Here is a 13,705-nt window from a genome sequence, read left to right as displayed (position 1 = left end):
CCATCACCACCATCACCATCATCACCCTTATCATTACCACCACCACAATCAATCATTCCTCACCATCATCACCACCCTCACCACCAATACCATCATGAACATCATCACCCTTAACAACACCACCCTCACCATCATTATCACTGCCACCATCATTACCATCAACATGTCATCACTAAGACCATCATCATCATTACCTTCATGGCTAAGTTACCATCATCTCTTATCTGGATCACTGCAACAGCCACCTAACATCTCCCCACAACCATTCTTGCCTTCTTCCAATCTATTTTCCATTATTAAACTCAAATGATTGGGGCGCCTGGGTGGCACAGCGGTTAAGCGTCTGCCTTCGGCTCAGGGCGTGATCCCAGCGTTATGGGATCGAGCCCCACATCAGGCTCCTCTGCTGTGAGCCTGCTTCTTCCTCTCCCACTCCCCCTGCTTGTGTTCCCTCTCTCGCTGGCTGTCTCTATCTCTGTCGAATAAATAAATGAAGTCTTTAAAAAAAAAAACAAAACTCAAATGATCTTTTAAAAATGCAATCTCATGTCACTCATATGTTTAAACTATGTCACTGGCTTCTCACGAATGATGGGATGGAACCAAAATTTTTAGCTTAGTTTAAATAGCCAACCTTGGGCATCTCTTAGCCTCAAACCTGCCATGTACCTTCTCATGTTAGGACCTTCGAGATCCTGTCTACCTGAATAAGGGTTGCCATTCTTTTTTTTTTTTTTAAAGATTTTATTTATTTATTTGACAGAGATAGAGACAGCCAGCGAGAGAGAACACAAGCAGGGGGAGCGGGAGAGGAAGAAGCAGGCTCATAGCGGAGGAGCCTGATGTGGGGCTTGATCCCATAACGCCGGGATCACGCCCTGAGCCGAAGGCAGACGCCCAACCGCTGTGCCACCCAGGCGCCCCTAGGGTTGCCATTCTTGAAAACTCCCTCTTCCTCATTCTTGCATCTCCTATCTTCTGCCTATATATCCTATGCTGGAAATATGCTGTTCCCTTTGCTGTTAACACTGTTCCTTTTGCCTTCTCTTCTTTCCTTCCCTTTATGATCAAAACCTCTCTGAAATGTTGGTTATACTCACTATCTCCACTCTCCAACCAACTTTACAATGGCTTCTGCTCCCCCACCCCCATCTTTCTACTGAAAGCGCCCAGAAACAGATCATGGCATCAGTTACTGAAGCCAATGAACCTATTTTTAGCCTTATCTCACTTGACCTTTCTGAGCGTCTGACACCCCTAACCACTCTTTCCTCAAAATTTCCTCTGCCTTTGTGTCCGCTGCCTGTTCTCTTGGTTCTTTTCATCTTTCCCTGGATAATTCTTCTCTTTCCTTCATCTGCCCCTTTTTCTCTATCAGCCTCTTAGGAGTTGCTTTCCCAGGGTTTCCAAATTGCAACTTTTTTTATTTGCTCTACTCACCCTTCTGTGGGTGATCCCATCCATTCATATGGTATCCCTTGCATAATGACTCCCAAATCCTTCTCGCTGGGTCCTTCCTGCCTCCTGAGCTCCAGGACTATGTGCCTCTGTGGGGGTGTTTCATAAACACTTCAAACACAACACATGTAAAGCTGAAATCTCAGAACGCCCTTCCTGTCTCTGTTGGTGTCTCAGTGAGTGGCCCCAACACCCATTCAGTTACCCAAGCAAAAGCTTGAGTCATTCTTGTATCCTTCCTTTCTCTCCCTCCCTACCTCCAGTTAATCATCAAATTCTCTTAACTCTGCCTCCTTAGATGCCCTCAGATGTGTTGACTTGTCTTTGTTCCAATGCCACTCCCTTAGTTCAGGCCCTCATCATTTCCCGCCTGCACTATGGCCACAGCTCCCTAATCCATCTCCTGTCTCCAGCCTTTCCTCTCTCCTGCCCTTTCTGTACTGCTGTCAGAGTTTAGGGAAAACAGATTCTTAAATGATTTTCCAGAGAACTAGTGGTCCACCTTTCAAAAGAAGGGTTTCTTAGGCAAATAAGAAATGGGTTAGTTAGAAAACATCCCCCCTGTGGCCCTTTCTTAGTGATCCACCATGCATATCAGCATATTTAAGGTTCTGAGAAGTCCTGTCACAAAGGTTCTGTTTGGAATTGTTTAACCAAGCATTTCCCAAACTTCTTTGACCCTAAAACCCATTCTCCTGGACATACTTCTAAACACCTTTTAGAACATTACATACTGTTTGAAAACACCAATCTGATCTTCTTACTTCTTTATTTGAAAATAGGACAGATAAATGGATAAACACTAAAGGAAAACAATCTGAACTTTATTTAGAGCAATGGAAATCCTTGGAGATTCCTGAGTGGGTAAATGACCTAGCATTCAAGCAATCAATAGCTCCCAATGATCAAGCTCTTACAATAAGCTAGGTGCTTCTCATCTACCATCTCTAACCCTTACAACATGGCCATGGGTAGGCATAATCCCTAAGAGAGGAGACTGAATCCAGGTTGGTCAAGTATTGGTCCTACGGTCATATAACCAATAAGGGTGGAGGAGTATCTGGCTCAAGGTCTAGGTGGCTTTAAAGCCAGGGCTGTTTGCCTGCAGGACAGATTGGAAACAGGAAAATCTAAGGCTTGGACATAAATTCTTAGAAGGCTATCATTTCTTTCTTTGTTCTTCTTCACCTTTGCTCTCACACCCAGATAATGCCTTGAGTACTAGACATTCTTCTAAAGCTTGGGTCTCATTGCATTTTCTGTAGGCCCACTGTATTTTTCTCCCCTTATGCACTCAGCAAATCATCAGCTCCAGAAAAGACACTCTCCTGCTTAAAAAACTGTGTCTCTTCCGAGTGCCTGTCCATGTTCAAATTTCTCAGCCTAACGTTCTAGGTCTTCTCTTATCTGCCATCAACTTTCCTTTCTGATCTTGACTTTGACACTTTTCTAAATATTACTCATATTACCCCATATGAACTACTCACCGTTTAGCAGCCTCCCTGCTTTTGTTCTTGGTGTTCCCCCCTTTTGGAAAGTACCTATCCTTTTGGGTCCCTTTTCACTGTAATTCCGTAGAACAAGTCCTAATCTGGACAAACCAGATGCTTGCAGGTTTTTAGCATAAAAGGGCAGGGAGGCGCCTCCAAACTTGGAAAGCAGGTTAACTTCTGAAAATTATACTAGTAAAACCCACAGTGGATGGCATCAGATATCTGCGAAGATGATAGACCCAAAGAAAGTCTCAAGAACTAGACAGCTAAGATATGAAAACACCTCCCTGGAAGGGAGGAAGAAGGTGCCCAGAGCTTACCCACAGGGCACAACTCTACCTACATGTCTGGAAACATAAGATGAGCAAACGAGATCCTTATCAAATCAATGCAGGAAACAGAGGGAGTAACCAAACCATGATCAATTGTGATAACTGGCCAAGGAGGTGACCTAATCAATTACATTCTGCTCTGGTGTATTGAAGCATGTGCTGTAACAGACAGAAGGCAACTAAGGAGACAGATGGACAGGTGGAGAGGCTGCTGCCAGCACCAACTAGAAGAGACACTCACTGAGTTTGAGGGATACTGACGTGCAGGACAGGGGAAGGACTGGTGATGGAGGGATTGGAAATAGTTCATCCAGCCTTCTCAAATGTGGTTAGTTTTCTGAAAAGTCCTCTGCTTCCTTTGTTCAAATGACAAATCCATCAAGCCACCTTCTGAAAACCAGTCCGGCTTTCTTGGACATCATTAGAAAGGGATACTCTGGGCAGTGGGAAAGGATGCCCTCATTGTATCTATCTCATGGGGCTGTGGAGAGAATTCAAGGAGGTAACGTGAGCTGAGGGATGGATCTAGGCTGTACATAGCGATTGTTCAATAAATGCAAGTGTTTAAATAATCAATCAGTGTAGGGGCACCTGAGTGGTCAGTTGGTTAAGTGTCTGCCTTCAGCTCAGGTCATGATCTCAGGGTCCTGGGATCAAGTCCTGCATCAGGCTCCCTGCTCAGCAGAGAGTCTGCTTCTCCCTCTCCCTCCGCCCCTCCCCGCACTCATGCTCTCTTTCTCTCTTTCTCTCTCAAAAAAATAATAATTTTAAAAAAACAACCAGTGTATGGCAACTCTGCTTTAATGACAAGTTCTTATACATTTGCTTAAGGTGAACTGGCTTCCTGGTGTCTAAGTGCTGTGATGATGTTGGGCACCCAAACCCACAAAACAGATTCCATGGCCCTGGAGGAGAATGAGCCAATGGAAATATTGCCTCATGAAGGACCTGGCAACCACCCACCTGGTCTAGGGCATCTCTAGTTCATTATCATCCTTCCACCTCCTTTCTCTAAGTGCCAAGCACATGTCTTACAATCTTTTTGCTCTATTTTCAATGCAATCACTTGAGTATATCTCAAATCCTAATTCTATCAGAGTGTATACTCCTTGAGGGTGAAGGCTCTTACATCCCTCTCAGAGCTCCAAATGTCATAAATCTTTAATGAGCTGAGATGAGTTGAATCAAAGACAAGGCAAAGGATCTGGGGTTCACATGAAGCCTCTAAGATCTGTCCCCCTCCCCCATGAGGTTCGTTGCAGAGCCCTGGAGAGGAGGCCCAGCACAGCAGGCTAAGAACCCTCTCCAGGCGTCCCCAGCCCAGGGAGCGGATACAGGAGAGCCTGCTAGGCTGAAGGAGGGCTGTTCAGCTGCCCAGAAAGGAGAGGGAGAGATAGACGAATGAAGACAGCAGGTCTTGCCTGCCACACTCACCTGGATCTCGGTCTGCACAGTGCATTTCACCAGTTTAAAGTTCTTGCCAGGGTTGAAGCTGTTGCTATAGAAGCAGACCTTGAGGATCCGCACGTCTTCCTTTTCCACATCTACTGGCACCACCACCATGGGATCTGGGGGGCCTTCAGGCCGACGTAATGTGCCCACTTTCACTCGGCTCAGGGGCTCAGACACCCCAGACATCCTCTCAGGCCGTAGCTAGGACCGGCACATCGCAGTCCTGTGGGGACAGCAGAGGGACAGCCCTGAAATGAGTCCGAAGAGGCCCACATGCCTCTTGCCCCAGGGATGGCACCCACCGAGCTCCGGGACCTAGGAGACCACACATCCCCCCATTCTCAAAAACTCCCCTTCAAGGCATCCAGCTTTATGGACCCAGGGAAGCTGAAGCACAAAGGAGCAGTTCGTATAAACATCCGGGTCTGAAACCCGGCCCTCGAGCTCCCAGGCTGTGAGCTTTCTCTTCTAGAAGCCCCCTCTCTCCATCACATTTCTCCTCCCACACTGGGCTCCGAGGCAAGAGGCCTACACTTTGCAAAGGCAGCTGTGAGAGGGGGCGGCCGCAGCATGGTTCCAAGGCACAGCTGAGCAGAAAAAGCAAAGAGTTAGACACTAGAAAATAGCAGGAGAGAAACAGGGACAAGAGAAGAGCAGAAGGGGAGAATGGGTGGCCTGGAGGGAGCTGGAATGGACAAGGCAGGAAAGGGTCCAGGTGGGAGGCTGGTCCATCAGCTAATGGCTTTTTCTGCCCCCACCCTCGGCTGCCAGCCAGAACTTTCCTTTCTGGGCAGGAGGCCTCAGTCCCACAGGAAATCATCATAAGACACATCGTTCATGGCACATGGAGAATTCAAGAGGAACAACACTTCCACAGCCCAATTTGGGAGGTCTTTCTGCCAGGTGGGAGAGGGCTGGGCTGGGCCCCTAGAACGCCCAGCCTAGTTGGGACAACAGTTTGGTTGACACTTATATAGACTATAAGAATCCCAGGAATCTTCAGTTCTCCCTGAGTCCCCACAAAATGGGTCCTGACCTCTTGATCCAGCACACAACCCTGTGAGGTTTACTCCCCACTGGTCTAAAGTGGGAGCACCCCAAGGAAACAGTAGGAAGTTTTATCTGATGACTGGTAGTGTCAACCTTGGCTCCACATTCGGACCCCCTAGGAAGCTTTTAAGAAAGCCTAAATCCAAGCCCTGAACCCAAACATGGCCTCTGAGTTGGCCTGTGGGGAGGCCTGGCATTGGTATTTTTAAGTTTCCAAGGATGTTTCTAACATGTAGCCTGGGCCTGGGGGCCACCTTTCTAGGCTAACCTTAGCTCTCATTCTGAATCCATTCTTACAGAAAAATGATCTCCTTTCTAACAAGAGACTCAGGTTCTTGGGGGACAGTGTTAGACCAGGACAAGGAGGGCAAAAGGATGGAGTTGGCAATGTGAACACACGAACGCAGAGGTAAATATCTCAGAAGTGGAACCAGAGTTATGTTCTCTTGTTCACACTGTGCTGGATACTAGAAGGGAAGATGGACACAGTCATTGGCTTCAAGGAGTTGTTCCCTTTCAACAGGCGGTGTGTATTATGAGGGCATGAAGGAAATGCTGTGAGGGCCAGGGAAGGAGCAGGGCATGACCCTTCCATCAGGGGCAGGCAGAAAATGGGCACAGCACAGTCTGGGTCCAGAATTTTGGAACAAGACAGATGGAGAAAAGAATACCCAGTTTGCTTTATTTTAGAGACTAATATGTGTATTCTAGAATTACCGATGCCATTTTTCAATGAATATTGACTGAACATGTCCTGTGTGCCAATACTCTGCTATGCACTGAGCGTGTATCTCAGTTTCCCCACACCCTCAATAAGGAGTCCAGAGGAAATAACTTGAAAAGCAACCCCAGGAAGCCCACTGAGGAAGGGGGAAATGCGTGCGGCGAAGGGAAGACAGCCAAAAGAGGGTTATCAATAGCCGTATCACTTGGGCAGCTGCAGGGCAGTCCTGCTGGGAACTCTGGGAACCAGGACATGCTGTGGAGCTACTCCACGCAGGGGGGGGGCGGGGAGGGGGGCTTTGGGGTATTTATCCACCCCCTCTTATAGCCATCATTCCCAGCATTGTTAGCCAGTTCTGCACAAGGGCAGACTGGACTCAGGAGCCAGAGAAGGTCCTCAGGCACAAAGGTGCTGATGCTGATAGGTAGAAGTAGGCAGGAAAATATTGGAATGTCAAGGCCCAAGGGGTATTTGATGGGACAATGACAGATCTGCTATAGGATGTAAAGATGAGGGTAAGGTGTCCTGCCCCTAAAGTGTATACACCTGGTCGTAGAGATAGGCGTACATGCACACACACACTCACAGTAATTGGTTCCAGATTCAGGAACTGTTGTGTCTGTCTATTGCACCAGGAGCCCCTGACCCCTGGGGATTTGTTCGTATAAACTAGTTTTCAGGCAGGGGCTTCGTGATGCAGGTGTTGGGTAGGGAGGAAATGGAGTGGCACGTGGCATCCATCCCCATACTCCAAAGGCATTTAGAAACCAGGGACACATTCAGTGCTGTCACACTGACCAATGGGGACATGGTCTTAGACCCAGGAAGATGAGCTATGCCTACACCTGCAGGTCACACCACATGGCTTCTGGGCATCTACAATGAAGGGTATGGGGTGCCATTCAGGAGGTGCCCCTGGTGAGACATCATTCTCATCCAAAGGGTGCTAGTGCCAGTGAGCACACAGGGGACACCCCAGGGACTCCCTGAAACACAGGGGAAGAGTTTGAGAGAGAAGAGTTAAGTAGAAATAACATGTCAGTAAAAGTCAAAAGATCTGGTTCAACCCAAGAGCCTCCATTTTCCCATATTACATTGTGTGCCATTGGCTGCAGTTAAGAGCGAAGCGGGTAAGCCCTTTCTGGCAGGTGGATTGAGGGGCAGAGATAGAGCAAGTGAGTTAGAAAGCTTTGCTGGGGATGTCTGGCCAGGGCAATGTCTGGCAGCGGGAAAGGGGTGAGACCCCCATGGTGCTCTTAGCGGCTTCAGTCAGTAGCACCATGAAACATGGTGCTTTCAAATTTGAGCAGCTAAGAGGATGTAAGCATGTGATGAGGACACGGAGCAAGAGAAATTCTCGTTCACTGTTGGTGCAAACGTTGGAAGACAGTTGGACGGTTTCTTACGAAACGAAACATATTCTTACCATACGATCCAGCAATAGTGCTCCTTAGTATTTACCCAAAGGAATTGAAAACTTATGTCCACACAAAAACCTACACATGGATGTTTATAGCAGCTTTATTCATAACACCAAAACTTAGAAGCAACCAAGATGTCCTTCAGTAGGTGAATGGGTAAATAATCTGTGGTAGATCCAGACGATGGAATATTATTCAGTGCTAAAAAGATATGCTCTATCAAGCCATGAAAAGACGGGGAGGAAACTTAAATGCATCTAACTGAAAGCAGCCAATCTGAGAAGGCTACACACTGTATGGTTCCAACTACATGACATTCTGGAAAAACTACAGAGACAGTGGAAAGATCAGTGGTTTCCAGGGGCTAGGGGGAAAGAAGCCATGAATAGGTGGAGCACAGAGGATTTTAAGGGCACTGCAGATAGTCTCTGTGTGACGTTATAACAATGGATACCTGTCGTTACACATCTGTCCAAACTCGTGGAGTGTTTAACATCAAGAGTGAACACTAACATAAACCATGGATTCAGCGTGAGAGTGGTGAAATGTAGGTTCATCTATCATAGTAAATGTCCCACTCTGGTAGGGGTGTCCACAGTGGGCAGGGCGTGCATGTGCGTGGGTGGGGGTATATGGGAAATCTCTGGACCTTCCTCTCGATTTTGTCGTGAACATAACACTGGGCCAAAAAATAAAGTGTATTAAGGAAAAAATGTAATGATGAGAAACCACAGAGGGGTCATTGACCCCCTCTCCAGCCTACTCAGGAACTTGGGAGCCAGTGCCCACCTCTACCCTGAGCAAAGAAAACATTCATAGTCTCCACTGAGCTGAGCACAGCCCACCCAGACTGATGCATTGGCCAATGCCAACATGCGTGGAGGACCCTGGTTTCTTATCTTCATTAGTTTTTCCAGGGTCTTGGTTCAGGAGCCATCATTCCTAGTAGTCAGACTCTGAGCTGAGTATGGAGCCCAACACAGGGCTCAATCTCACAACCCTAAGATCACGACCTGAGCTGAAACCAAGAGTTGGATGCTTAAACAACTGCCCCACCCAGGCACCCCAGATGTACTTCTACCTTCAGCCTGAGGTAAGTCCTGTGGGTCTGCCTTTAATCCTTCGCAGCAGTAACCTTTGGCTGTTTATTCCAAAAAATGTAACTGCTTTGTACCACCATCCTTGGAGACGGGCAGGGATGAGTATGCCCATTATACAGATGAGAAAACATAACGAAGTTTAAGCCATCTGGTCAAGGATTCCTGCTTGCTGAGTAGCCAACTTGAATCCCAGAACAGATTCAAATTCAAGTGCAAAGTTTTTCCCACTTTCCCATCTGCCTTTGAAGAAGGTGGTGTCTCTTGATACTACTGAGGTTGGCACAGACTCCATGCAAGGAGGAATGTGTCAACTCGGCATTGACTATCCCCAGGGTGCGAAGAATCCTGAGGTCCTCTGGCTTAGGGAGCATTACCCTCTCCAAGCTAGGACTCGGTCATGAGAGTTCCTGGGGGGGAGGGGGGCACTTGTGTTTGGTTAAAAGACGAGGGCCTGGAAAGGTGGTGCCACATCTCCATGGGTACACGGCAGCTTCCTCAAGGGCACCCCAAACTCCCATTGTCGGCACTGGTCTGCAATGGACTGCCAAGGGACCCCCCAAACTCTCTGGAGCACAGTAACTGAAAAGTGTGACATAAGGAGCACCTGTCTTCAGGGTCTTCAGCCTGTCTTCAGCCACCTGTCTTCAGGGTCTTCAGGGTCTCGGAGATCACAGCCCTTGACCTCACTCACAGGCTTCTCTCACTGTCCCTCAGCCAGCTCATTTTCTGGCTAGCTCTAAAACCTTGGGCCAGTTACTTAACCTCTCTTGGCCTCATCTGCCTCACCTATAAAATGGGGGTAATGCTACCTGCCCTATTTTCCTTATAGAAGTTTTGTGAGGACAAAGTGTAAAAACATAAGTGAAAATTCATTATAAGCAATAAAGTTGAGAGAACAAATGGAAGGCTTTATCATCATAGCTTTCACTAGCTTATTTTCCAAAATCTTGTCTGACTATCTGTATTCTCCATATCTTGTTCTCCCTGCCAATGGCTCTCCGGGGGGGGGGGGCGGGGGCGATAGACAGAGGTCAGATTTGCAGCATTTGCCCATTTCCATGGTGTAAATATTCCCACTACAGCTGATTGCAAGCTGCCAGCATATGCCACCGAACACAGAATTGGGAAGATATGAGAATAATTCGCTGCCTCTAGCTCCTGTTTCTGACAATAGAACTTGTCTATTTCTCTAGATTTTGCCAGATGACTTGAATTTCTCATCACTAGCTTGTCTCTGTATTTTGATGAAATCCTCTGACTCTCAACTTGTGAGCCAAAAGTACCGCCCCTTTTTCCAATCAAGACCTGGACCTTCTTGGGGCGCCTGGGTGGCATAGCGGTTAAGCTTCTGCCTTCGGCTCAGGGCGTGATCCCGGCGTTGCGGGATCGAGCCCCACATCAGGCTCCTCTGCTATGAGCCTGCTTCTTCCTCTCCCACTCCCCCTGCTTGTGTTCCCTCTCTCTCTGGCTGTCTCTATCTCTATCGAATAAATAAATAAAATCTTTAAAAAAAAAAAAAAAGACCTGGACCTTCAGCCTGGCAATCCCTCCCTGCACCCCGGCCTGCCCCAGCCCCTGCGAGCAGTGTCAGAGGAGAGAAGGTCCCATAGCACCAGCGGAAACCCTGGCTCTGAGCCATCATGGGCTCCAGCTTGCCTCCCAACCCAGATCTGCCCAAGTCCAAATCAAAGAACAACAAACACAAGGAAATGGGCTTAAATTAAAACAGGAAAAGTTTTGATTGGCTATAAGAATGTCTCAGCCAAAACCTGGAAAGGGTAGTAAGGGAGGTTGTACAATCTCTAAGTCCCTGAAGTCTTCAGGAAGAAAATAAATGACACTCTTCCTGAATGGCAAGACATTTACCTGCCGAAAGGAGGGGGTCCTGAAGCAGGATTAAGTCCCATTCAGATCCTCTGGGTTACCACTGGGCCCAGGGCTGTGTTCCTGGCAGGGGAAGATGACAGTGTCATGGGCGTCAATATCACAGAAAAATACAATCTTGCACTTGAAGACATTGTCGGGTAATATTATGTCTTTATTGAACACATCCTGTGTGCCAGTAATTGGTGTAAGTAATCGCCAAAGACAAGAGGCCTGGTGTCGTGTCCTGCTACCGGGCTTAGGGAGTTGTATCCAGCTCTGCCACTGACTGGCTCTGAGGCCAGATGGGTCAGAGTTCCCAAACGGCAGCTGGTACGTGGATGACGGCCTCTGATGGTTTCCAGTGACTGTGGCAAAATGGGAAAAATACGGACACTACAGAGAATTTATCACAAAGCTTAACGTATTCTTTTTGAAGGGCAGGCTTTTATTCTAACATTGTCTCTCTACCTTTGTCGGTTTTCCAATGCTCATTTGTTTATCAAGTGACAATGACAGTCTTTGGCAAGTGACATTGAAGCTGGGCCTCTCAGAGAGTCAGATGTGGGAGCGGATGCTGGGAATCCTGAGCATAAATTGCACTGTCTCGAGGATTGGAAGTTCTGCCCATGATCTGAGGAAGCATGGGGAGGGACCATTAGTCAGAGAGGCGGCACACTGTCAGGGAGAAGGAGCACTCACCTGCTCACCTGACTCATCAAACCTGGGTTTAAAACTCATGTCCTCAGGCTGCCATGTCACATAAGTCTGGGGCGTTCCTCACCATGCACTTCAGGGTCAGGCAACGTGGTGGCCTTCAAGCCTCTGCCACTGACTGTTTGTGTGACCTGGACAAGGTCACCTTGCTAAGCTTCAGTTTCCTTTCTCGGGGGCTGGGACTAACATTACCTATCTTGCAGAACTTTCTGGAGAATCTGGAGATTACCTCTGTAAACTCCCTGGCACATGTATTTTTTAAGTGCCTGTGACTTGGCAGAAGAAAGAATCAGAAACTCCATACTAGTCCCGACTTGCCAAACATTAGACAGGCCCAGTGAGTCCGGGATCGGCTCCTTCCATCTCCACTCCTGATGCTACCTTTGCGCCAGCACCCACCTTCCTCCATCCACCTGCCCACCTGGGAAGCTCAGCCCTCTCTGTGCACACACACAGGGCCATCGTCTGTCCTGAGAACACCATAGAAGTGTGGAAGGAAGCCTCATGAGAGACAGTCACAATATAAGCCCTTTGGATCTAGCAGAAGCCAGCATGTCACGAGACACATGCTTATTTCCACTCTGTCTCTGAGTCACTTCCTCTTGCTGTTTCCACATCAACGAAATGGGGAACACATGCCTTTCCTCTGCAAAGACCTGCTGAGAACAGCCACTTCACTAATTGGCAGTGACCTGGCCGTCTCAGGGAGCCAGGCCTACGTTCCTGGGCGAGCTGGGCCCTGCTGGGGCCATGCAGTGCACCCTCGGAGCCCAAGCCCTTTCAGCCCCCTAGTTCCCATGGAGCCAGCGTGGTGCCTGCTCCAGGGCCCCCCAATCCATCACTCGGTTAATCCCTTCCCCTCCCCTCTGAGCATCCCTCACCATTACCTCTTGAAGGAAGGAACCAGAAAGGTGGTGATTATCCCCCAGCTGTAATTCAATGCAATTCAGAAAGCACTTAGTGAGACTCTAGCACATTTTCAGCTCGCCACCCCCACACACATCACCCACCCCCTCAGGATCATTCTGTGGCCAGCACCTACCAACCCAGAGGCCAGCTGATGTGGGGCTAGCTGTTAGAGGGGCAGAAAGGGAGCAACAGAGATGTGTGACCCTGTCCTTTCTTGTTCCTGTTCTCCTTGTTAGTTCAAGGACTCTGATTCCTAGAGCTAGGCAGCCTTCCTGTGTGCCCTCTGGGCTCTGCTGCTCCCCCAACCCTTGAGAAAATCCCCAGCACCTTGCTCCTTATTTCCCAGTTCATGAATGATTGTGGCTGGCCTGCTTTTGTCCCTCCTTCCTCCCTTCCCCCTCCCTCCCTCCTTTTTTCCTTCCTCCCTCCCCTCTCCTATTCTTCCCTTCTTCTCCCCGCCCCCCTCCCTGCCTTTCTGCCTTCCTATGTTTTAGGAGGCATGCCAGACTCCAGAGATATGCAGCTAAACAGAAGAGGGAAGAGGGTTCCTGTCCAGCAGACACTCACAATCCAGGAAAGAGGAAAGATCTGAACACAATACAGCCACAGCATGGTATGGGATCAAATAGGGGTCCACGCTTGGTGCTTGGGGAGCACGGAAGAGCACTGGCTTAGGGGGCCCCAGGATCTCAGGAAAAGGTGACACCACAAGATCGGAAACCACGTGATGTGGCATAAGGCTGGTGAGGAGGGTGGTGAGGGGTATTGGGAAATGAGATGAGACGGTGGCAACGTGCTAGGGAATTTGAACTTCACCAATGGAGAAGCAGAGTTTCATTTAAAAGATATAATTTGGGGGGCACTTGGGTGGCTCAGTTGGTTAAGCGTCTGTCTTTGGCTCAGGTCATGATCCCAGGATCTTGGGATCGAGCCCCGCATTGGGCTCCCTGCTCTGCGGGGGGCCTGCTTCTCCCTCTCCCTCTGCTGCTCCCCTTGCTTGTTCTCTCTCTCTCTCTGTCAAATTAATAAAATTTTAAAAATTAATAAAAAAAAGATAAAAGATATAATTTGGGCTTGAGGAGGAAGCACAGGTGTGAGCTGGGAAGCAGCGGGGCTGTTCTGATGATGCAGCCCGGGTCCGCGGTTCACAACTGGTGATGCGGGGGAGGGGTGACCTGACCTGGAG

At 48.5% G+C, this 13,705-nt stretch overlaps 1 protein-coding gene across 7 annotated transcripts in view; it reads right to left on the bottom strand.

Moving 5' to 3' along the window:
• PTK2B (protein tyrosine kinase 2 beta) overlaps positions 1–13,705 on the bottom strand; it is a 121,799-nt gene that overhangs the window by 53,881 nt on the left and 54,213 nt on the right. For 5 of the 7 annotated variants that reach the window (XM_019794327.2, XM_034661325.1, XM_011218670.3 and 2 more), the window contains exon 2: positions 4,718–4,958. In XM_019794327.2, coding sequence (XP_019649886.1) covers positions 4,718–4,921 — 204 coding nt within the window. In that variant the 5' untranslated portion in view covers positions 4,922–4,958. Of the gene's footprint in view, positions 1–4,717; positions 4,959–10,896; positions 10,978–13,705 lie in introns of all 7 variants that reach the window. The other 2 variants (XM_019794326.2, XM_011218671.3) reach the window with 1 other exon arrangement.

The sequence above is a fragment of the Ailuropoda melanoleuca genome, chromosome 5 (assembly GCF_002007445.2).
Source record: "Ailuropoda melanoleuca isolate Jingjing chromosome 5, ASM200744v2, whole genome shotgun sequence".
NCBI classification, from domain to species: domain Eukaryota; kingdom Metazoa; phylum Chordata; class Mammalia; order Carnivora; family Ursidae; genus Ailuropoda; species Ailuropoda melanoleuca.
The sequence above is the reverse complement of the archived record's forward strand: the minus strand, read 5'-3'. Positions and strand labels throughout refer to the sequence as shown.